We start from the raw sequence: 10,000 nt of genomic DNA on the forward strand, positions 1-10,000 counted from the left end.
CTTTTCATCAAAGAGATAACTTTAGCTTTGGGGCTACACTAATGCAACAAGCTATCATGGAAATATTTCACTGATTACCATCTTAAGAAGACTGAATAAAGCAATATGATTGATTTTCAGATTTGGATTAGCTTAAGGGAGTACAAATGTTCATTATCTAACTAATAATTGCCCAAATTAAAACTACATTGGCAGTTGAGGTCACCATGAAAATGGCACTTAAATCCAAAATCTAAGTGCACGCTCATAATCATTTGCAGGAAGGGTAACTGTATCAAAGATTTCAGCTTCTCTGAACGATTCCAATTTTACACTATCACCACGTGGTCCCAATAAGGATAATAGCATTCCCCTGTTAGATGAATCCATCAATGGGTGCTTGGCCTGACAAGAGCAGAACATGCGCGCAAGAAGCAGCAGTGGAGCAGGGAACATGACAAAATTTTGTCTTACTCAAGCACCTCACTTTTCTCCACACTGACACGAGGGAGTGTAGAGGTTGCCTTAAGGCATTATGAACACATTACCATAGCGTTCACCTGGGCTTACCCCTTTGGCCCTGACCTGAGCTTCAGGCCTGGACAATACAGGTGCAGTCTTCTGTCATCCGCGTGGCAAGCAGCAGCAGCAGCAGCAGAAGGAGCAGGAGGGTGGGAGGTGTGGCAGCTCCAGGCACAGTATCCTGGTCATCCACCACAGCCACCACAGAACCTGCCAGGCACCGGCTGGGAGGTGTGCCGGCACCCACCTGCTCAAACACAGGGGGCCAGGGATCACTCGCTGGCCACCGCCGCTTCCACGGAAACACTCAGCATCAAAGTCATGCAGCAACTCCTTCAGGCTGACTAGACATCAAAGGAAGAGAATGGTGGGTGAGTGCTGACCCCCGTAGGAACTCAGCATCCCCCACCACTGGTGTGATGCTTGTGATCATCCTCACCATCCTCGAGCTGGCTACACAAGGGCCAGCGCCACCTTGGCTTCTGCGTGTGTGCTGTCGCCACCATCGTTGGGTCACAGCCATGAGGGCCCGTGGGCTGGGGGACACATTGCACTGGTGGATTTGCCCCATTTCTTGCTTGATGATCCAACTTGTCTTAGTGTTGTGCTAGATGCACTTGTGTCCACTAACCCATGGGCCTCTTGTAATGTATTTATGTTCTCCCATTACATTTACAACTCTCACTACCTCATTTACACTCATTTAATTTTTTTCCATATCAAAAAATGAAAAGGAAAGATCCACTCAGGTCCGGCAAGCATGCTCACTCGGTACACAACTACTTAAGTGACCCACATCAATGGTGGCTATGAAGCAAAGAGTGGTGTTACCATAAGCGTGGGCTGCACAGACACACACGCAGGCATGCAAACACCAAGCTTCATGACTGTGTATCCTAGAGAGGGAATTTGGTTCCTTGGGAAGATACTGATGTTGATACTGGAGTGGTGGTGGCATGACAAGCTTAGTTCCAGATCTTGAGGAAGCTATCCCATGAGCCTGTGGCCACTGCCATGCCATCTTCTGTAACACCCAGGCAACTGACGCGGTTGTCATGGCCCGCCAGAACACCTGAAAATGTACATGACAGGTTGAGTAAGAAATTCATTGATATAGCACATTCATTAATAGGAAACAAAGGAGAAAAGACTTACAAACATTATATTTAGATATTCTTGTTCTTAAGGCTCCACATTAAAAAACATGAAGCATTATATTCATTCTTACTTGAGACAAAGTTAAAGTTTAAAGGCTATACAACTGAATAACAAACAGTTTAAATTCCACTTTAGCCAGTATCCTATCAATTTCTCTACGGAATGTAGATCAAGGAAAATCCTTACAGACAACAGAACTCATCTCCTGTACGGCAATGGCATCACACTTACCAGCTCTTTCTGTCCTCATGGAGTCCCAAACGTTGCAATTGAAGTCATCGTAACCAGCCAGCAGGAGTCTGCCAGACTTGCTGAATGCCACTGAGGTGATGCCACAAATAATGTTGTCATGAGAGTACATGGCAAGCTCCTGGTCTGCACGAATGTCAAATAGGCGGCACGTGGCATCATCTGATCCCGTGGCAAATGCATGCCCATTGGGGAAGAACTGGAGGAGGAAAGACATTATCAGTAACATCCTATAACTGGAAATACAATAATAGCTTCTACACAGTAAACCACAATAGTTATAGTTACATTTGATTTAACAAGCAATTACTATATTCTACATCATTATCACACCCAGACACAAATACACTGGGATCATTCAATGAAAACCGAAGGCTTCACAGGTACTCACTGTAACTGCATTGATGTCAGATTCGTGTCCTGGGAAGGTCTGGCGGCACATCCCATCACGAATGTCCCATAGCTTAGCAGACGCATCACAGGCACCTGATGTGAATGTGTTCATGTTCGGTGACAGGGACAGGGACATCACATCCCCTGTATGGCCTGTGAATTGCGTGCACTGCTGACCCGTCTCTATATCCCAGAGGGCACTGTAATACAGGGATCAGTATTAGTGCTCAGAAGAAACAAAAATACAGCCTAACCAATGCACGTAATGTGTTTTAGTCCATAATCTCTCTCATATTGTAAAACATTATCACAGGAAATGACATTCTCACTGCTTTCAAGACATTCAGATATCTATGATAACTGAACATAATTAATATACCTGAAATACAACTGGCAACTACTTATAAAGGTGAAGCAAATTTCGCATTATTACCTAATAATAAGCAACTCTTTACTGATTCTCCTACCAAGATTTATTAATAACCATTATCATTATATTCTATAAGAAAAGTTGTCAAATATACAATTCTTGGCAATTCTACCAAGTACAAAACAATCAAATAATTGTTTGTTCATCTACAATAATATGAAGATACATATTCTATTTCTACATTATGACAATCATACCTCACCAGCTTCTTTCTTTGAAGGTAATATGTAAAAAGTGTAAAAAAAAGTTAATAATTGAAAAAAAAAGGGGGCAAAATATTTTGAATTTTCTTATATTCAGCTTGTCCATCAGAATAATGCCAATAACACTGAACATGACACACTCACAGACAATGAAAATGAAAATGAAAATCCTCACTTACCAGGTCATGTCTCCCGAGCTTGTGACTATTTGGTTGTCGTCTAGGAACCGACAGCAACTTAGGTAACCAGTGTGACCAGGCAACTCCCTACTCACTCTCACATTGCCTTCTCTTGTCTTTAGGCTGTTGAGAAATGAAGGATTAGATTTCAGTCTGTTTTCTATGAAATGCCCAACTGAATATAATACAAAATAACATTAACAATAATAATAATAATAATTAGAGAGAGAGAGAGAGAGAGAGAAAATCTTAATTCTAGAATACATCTGTCATCATATTAATTAAAACAGTACATAAAAGTAAATACGTATACATCACTAGTTTAACCCAACACTGCCAGGTGAAGAAAATAAATAAAAACTCTACACTCTGGAGATTAATGGCAACAAGCCGACTTTGAGCACTGGAACTCGCTACATCAAGCCGCAAGTCCCACTCTGGCGCGTTGTCACGGCTTACAGCCGTACTCCACAGACCAAGTGGTTTGTTATGACGCCACAAGGCTTGACCCGGCAGTATCAGGTTAATCATGCTTACACATGTTCCTTTTAACAAGGAAGCATGTGCTAAGTAAAACCTTTAAAAACAACAGCATTACTCACTTGTATATAGAACAGATGTTATCAAGGCCACCACAGGCAACGTAACTGCCCGAGGGAGCATAGGCACAGGTCATGACCCAGCTGGACCGAAGGGGAATGGCATGCACCTTGTTTGTAGTGTAACTGTCCCATACTATGAGCTTGCCGTCTTGAGATGCTGATACCAAATTCCTGCAAAGGCCGGGAGGTGGAAATTCATGAATTGATGGGTTTTAGAGGGTTACCAAAACTCAACATTTAACAAAAGGAGACAGGAATCAAGAGAAGAAATAATCAAAGCCACGAGTACTATCAACAGAACAATTACTTGGGTACTGTATATTCAGTTAAATTTGCAGTGTAATCATTTTATCAAATTTTTCTCCTTGTTTTTATTTTATTTGTTTTGGTTCATGGGTGCAAAATTCTGCTAATTTATATAGCTACCCAGAAAAAAAAAAGATAAAGGAGAGGAGACAGACAGAGAGAGAGAGAGATAGAGAGAGAAAGAGAGAGAAGAGGGAACCATTTGCCCCTTTGTCTATTGCTTCATACAAACTACAAATTAGATACAATATGTCCATTATATTTAGTATATTACCTCTGCCTTTTGGTCCACATGAAACAGAAAGACACAAATGAGAAAAAACGTGAACTAAGTCATGGTGTATGTAATATGTTCCCTGCCTGCACACTTTATGGTCTCTGACACCTTTGTACTAAACAGGGCAGGAGCAAGTCACCGTACTACATACATTACACTCATGTGAAAAGTCAAGCATTACTCCAGCAAATTATCTTTGTGAGGCTAAGAAAAAATATAAAAATAAAAAAAGCTTGCAGGATGCTTTACGTCACAGTGAGTGTCAAATATGATTCAAACATACATATATATATCATATCATATATATATCATATATATATATAAATATATATATAAACACACATACATATATACATATGTATAACATAGGTCACCCCACACACATACACACACAAACACACCCAAACACACACACACATATATGTATGTATGTATGTATGTATGTATGTATGTATGTATGTATGTATGTATGTATGTTGTATGTATGTATGTGTATGTATGTGTATATATGTATATGTATATATATATATATATATATATATATATATATATATATATATATATATATATACACACACACACACACACATATATAGGTACATATATATGCATATAAATATATACATACATATACACATACATACATATATATACAAAGATATATATATACCTATATATATATATATATATATATATATATATATATATATATATATATATATACACATACATATATATACATATATATATATATATATACATATATATATACATATATACACACAAAGATATATACATACCTATATATATATACACATACATACATACATACATACATACATACAAATACATATACATACACACATATATATGTAAACATATGTATATATAAATGTGTGTGTGTGTGTGTGTGTGTGTGTGTGTGTGTGTGTGTGTGTGTGTGTGTGTGTGTGTGTGTGTGTGTGTGTGTGTGTGTGTGTGTGTGTGTGTGTGCGCGCGCATACACGTACACACATATATACAGTTTCGTGTGTATATATACACACATACATACATACATATACATACACACATATATATTAATATAATTATATATACATAAATATATAAATATATATGTAAAATTATTACAAAGTTGTATTTCTTTCCCCACTGTTCATATCCTATACTTAATATGAAAAACAGTTATGATATTTTAGTGGTAAGACATTGAAAAAAAAAAAGAAAAAAGAAAAAAAGATATTGTTCTTCTAGTCCCAACATGTTACAGAGTCATCAAGTTGGTTACATATACATACATACACACATCTTATTAATAGAAATATATGTATATATATATATCATTTCAGTAAAAAAACAGATCTTCCATGAGGAATGACCTATGATTAATAGAAAGTATATTCTTAGAAGTGGTATGTGGGTATATAACCACTTACTATGATGAGCACTTCACATAATATCTATTGTATTTTCTTTTTCTTTCTTTTTTTGTAAGTAATCATAACCAGCAATGTCCACATACCACTAATACAACTGACAACACACTATATAAAAGTACCGCCTGTGTAAAATACCCCTTTCGTTATCATCAACGGGGATGGTAATAAGAAAGATGGAAACTCTCTGCTTAAGGCTCTCCAGCATGACGGAAACTCCCAATCCGTGACTATAGACACACAAGCTAGGAACTATAACCCCATATGTCATTAGAGCAATGTTTCTGTCATGTGGGGGGAAATCAACACCTTCTCGCTACCACATTCCACCTCCACTCTAGTTGTGGCCATCTCAACATTCCTATTCAGATGGCACAGATGCCTGCCAAGGGGGGGAGGGAGGAACCCTGCTTAGTGTGACATATTATGCCCCCTTGCCCGGGCATAAGGGAGGATCGCTCAAGTGAACCTTCCTCAATAAATGTCTGTCAAAAGAAGATAGGATTTAGTCCATTTATTCACTTATCTTTCAAGTGTAACATATCTTTTTCTTTTCTTTCCTAATTACCATTTTTTTTTTTAACATCAAACAAGTAAGATAACCAGAATTATACAAAGACAGGTAGTTTCATTAATTCTGAATGATAAAGAAAAAAGAAAGGGGAATAAAAAGAAAAAAAAAAAAAAAATACAAAAAAGTACAAAAAAAAAAAAAAAAAAAAAAAACAAAAAAGGGGGAAAAAAAAAAGGGGGGGTATTATTGAAAAGGTGCTTTAATGCCTACACTTAACATAAACAACACACAGAAAGAGGAGCCAAAGAGGCAAATATTTATACCCCTGATAAAATACAGTATTGAGAGGTTGTAGTAGCTCATTCCCATGGCCCACCCACAAACACACAAAACAAATAAAATTAGGTGGCAAAAATAACGGAATATACAGTATTTATGACTGAGAAACCACTGCTTTTTTACACATCTACTTCCTGTTTTAAGAAGAGGGATACAATAAATAGATGTATACATCTAAAAAATTGGGGAACACTATAATGGCTTGTAGTTAATTGAAAAGTTAGATCATACTTCACATCACAATCATAAAGAAATATTACTTTAAACAATGTCAGAGTGATTCTTTAAAATTAGGAGCAAAGACATTTTGCTTGTAATTTCACAGTAATGCAATTGAAAAAAAAAAAAAATCCTGACCATCTTGCCCATTCTTGGTTAAATACAAGTTAAAATTAAATGGGTCTAATGAAAGGGGACTAAGCACCATCATTTACTAGTTCATCAAAGATTTCACTGATGCAGAACTAAAGGTCGAGTCAAGGCTGCCTTTAGACACGAAGCCAGCCAGTGTCACATTATGCATGGCTGTCCTCAAAAGTAAAATGCTAACACAAATACTGTAACTTTGGGTGAACTCCCAGGTCCAATATGCACCAAAATGATCTTCTAAGCAGAGAAGCTTGCTGGGCAACCACTACATATCAACATTTGGGACGGTCTGATGCTGAGACAACAAATTAAGGGGGGGGGGGGGGGGTAATATGGGGGCATAGCAGAATGGGGTGGAGGGGGGTGTGTGCTCCACTTATCAAATGCATGATGTACAATTTACAATTTCTGAACTTCTGCACCTTGAATTTTAGGTGGTGGTCCGAAGTGTGTGTGGGGAGGGGGGATTATATATATATATATATAACCATACCGAGAAAAAAAATAAAAATAAATAAACGAATAAAAAAAATAATAAATAAATAAATGCCATGCAGCATGCTTGATGAAACACATCCATCAAAATGCAGCACATGACAAATTACTAATATGTGGGGAAAGCACAGCAGATACGGCATCAACTATGCTCATGCAACAACACAAACCAACTGAAGGTCAATGGTGATGACTTTATGAAGTGAATCCCTTCCCAGTAACGGATGAAACTTTATGCTCAACAAGAAAGTAGAAATAAAAGCATATATGAATGGACTGGACACACACATACACAGACTGCAGCCCTAACGAAAAGGTCTCACAGGAGACACTACCAGCTGACGCAGAGGAAAAAAGCCAACCACATTTAAGCGGCTCCTCCTTGTTTTGTAAGGTATTACCCACTCTTCTTGGGAGAAATCTACAACAGATCAAGATTCACCCATAAGAAGAATAGGAGAGAGGAAGTGAGAGAGAGAGAAGGGAGGTAGGGGAAGGGGTAAAATGGGAACTAAGGAAGGAGGGAGAGAGATGAATGAGGAGTGAAAGACGACCATTTCTGCATCAAAAATCCACCCATCAAAATTTCATGAGTAGCAGAGAGTTGGTGGATAGCTTTTGCTGATGTTGTAGCCACTGTTCCTTCACTAAAGCATCTTTTCATGGTTCACAGTCACAAAAAGGATAAGCATAAAAACTCGTGCAACTTGAGCTGCCATTGCACGACCTCAAGTTGTTACATAAAGTGCAAAATCATAGGATTCTCAAGCTGTTCAATGTCTTTTTTCTATTACCTAATTCCTAATATGTAAAAACACAAGTCTTCTGTAACATGCTCTCTCATGGCAATAGAGAAGCACAAGCTGCTTATCCATTGTTAAAGAATTTGACATGAAAAACAACCAAGAAATGCCCCCTTGCATTTATATATATATATATATATATATATATATATATATATATAATTATATATATATTATTATTTTTTTTGGGGGGGGAGGGGAAGGGGATGCTTATGTAATGATAACCATAGAATTAGACAAATTCCACTTCCTAACACAATACCTTTCCAAAAAATCTTATGATAAAAATGCATGACAAATCAGATCACAACGTATTACCAACACAATCCCTCTCATGAGACTATGAGACTGTTCTTTATGCCCGTCTACTCACCTACCACAGGAATCCTCTCCCCATCATCTACAGCTTTTTTTTCTCTCTTTTTTTGTTCTTTCAACTAATCACTTGTATCATCTATGTAATCTCCCCACACTATTAATTTATCTTACACCTTATAGAAACAACAACAAAAACCGGGAGAAGGCTTCTGGTGAGGAACTGATGGCAGACATTTAAGCTTCATAGGTTTATGAAGGAAAAGTATATCTAAATGCTTCAAAAATCAGAGGGAGGAGGGAATTAACCTTGAAATCCAAGTCATTATTTACACATGCCCACATACATAGCTGTCTATGCCACAATGAGTGCAGGTGCTTGTTTGCATGTGGTTGAAGTGGCTGTCCTTCAAAGTGGGATGGCTAGGAGGCAAGGACTTCAAAAACCCTCAGGAAAGCCACAAGGACACTCAAGAAGAGGAATGGCATCTAAACAAACAAGTACATAAATCAGCATAGAAAAAGGAAAAGCAAGGGAAAATTAGAAGCGAGGAAAAGAGCTTGTAAGAAAACGCACAATCCCTGATGATTAAATCTTCCAAGGAATGGGAAGAGAATCAAATGGTACAAAAACAAAAAACAAAAAACAAAAAATAAAACAAACAAAAAAGGAATTAAAGCAGCACAAAGAAGGACCTGACAAAGACTATGAGCTAAGAACAAAATGGGAAGGAAAGACAGGAGAAGAGAGGAAGGAGGAGGCAGGGGAGGAGATGCACCTCACCTCAACATGACCACTACCTTCCCCCTCCCCTGCCCTCCTCCATCCCACCCACCACCAGTAATGGGGATGTATCATGCTATGTTGGAGAACCTGCTCAAATCCCACCTTTTCCCCTGCCTCCCCTCCCGTTCCCTCCCCCAATCACTACCTCCCTCGCCAGCTGCCAAGATAATCCAGTCTAAATATAGGCTCACCACCTGACCTGTGTAAACAGGCACCGGACACCCTTCTCAGAAAAGCTCCCAAGCTCACAAATGGGGTCTTGCATCCAGCATGCATAACACATACATACCAATATGTAATAATAATAATAATAATAACAATAATAATAATAATAATATAAAAATATAAACACATATATTTGGTCAAAACAAGACAATGACAAAATTTTATTATGGAATATACACAACTACTTGGGTTGAAAAAACAAAAGAAAAATTTAAAATTAAAAGTAAGCCTTCACCCATAACTATATGACTGATGAACCATAAGAATGATACAAGAGAAAGATAAGATAAGACAAGACAAGACAAGACAAGACAAGACAAGATAAGAGAGAGAGAGAGAGAGAGAGAGAAAGAGAGAGAGAAAGAGAGAGAGAGAGAGAGAGAGAGAGAGAGAGAGAGAGAGAGAGAGAGAGAGAGAGA

The 10,000-nt window shown here is 38.0% G+C and overlaps 1 protein-coding gene across 8 annotated transcripts in view; it reads right to left on the minus strand.

Moving 5' to 3' along the window:
- LOC125031478 (guanine nucleotide-binding protein G(I)/G(S)/G(T) subunit beta-1) overlaps window positions 1-10,000 on the minus strand; it is an 85,907-nt gene that overhangs the window by 2,176 nt on the left and 73,731 nt on the right. For 7 of the 8 annotated variants that reach the window (XM_047622285.1, XM_047622284.1, XM_047622286.1 and 4 more), the window contains exons 4-9: window positions 4,296-4,301; window positions 3,716-3,886; window positions 3,114-3,236; window positions 2,300-2,501; window positions 1,891-2,107; window positions 1-1,573 (exon numbers count right to left, since the gene is read on the minus strand). The exon at window positions 1-1,573 is cut by the window's left edge and continues 2,176 nt beyond it. In XM_047622285.1, coding sequence (XP_047478241.1) covers window positions 1,467-1,573; window positions 1,891-2,107; window positions 2,300-2,501; window positions 3,114-3,236; window positions 3,716-3,886; window positions 4,296-4,301 — 826 coding nt within the window. In that variant the 3' untranslated portion in view covers window positions 1-1,466. The remainder of the gene's footprint in view (window positions 1,574-1,890; window positions 2,108-2,299; window positions 2,502-3,113; window positions 3,237-3,715; window positions 3,887-4,295; window positions 4,302-10,000) is intronic. The other variant, XM_047622290.1, reaches the window with a different exon arrangement.

Source organism: Penaeus chinensis, chromosome 13, assembly GCF_019202785.1.
Source record: "Penaeus chinensis breed Huanghai No. 1 chromosome 13, ASM1920278v2, whole genome shotgun sequence".
In the NCBI taxonomy this organism is placed as follows: Eukaryota; Metazoa; Arthropoda; class Malacostraca; order Decapoda; family Penaeidae; genus Penaeus; species Penaeus chinensis.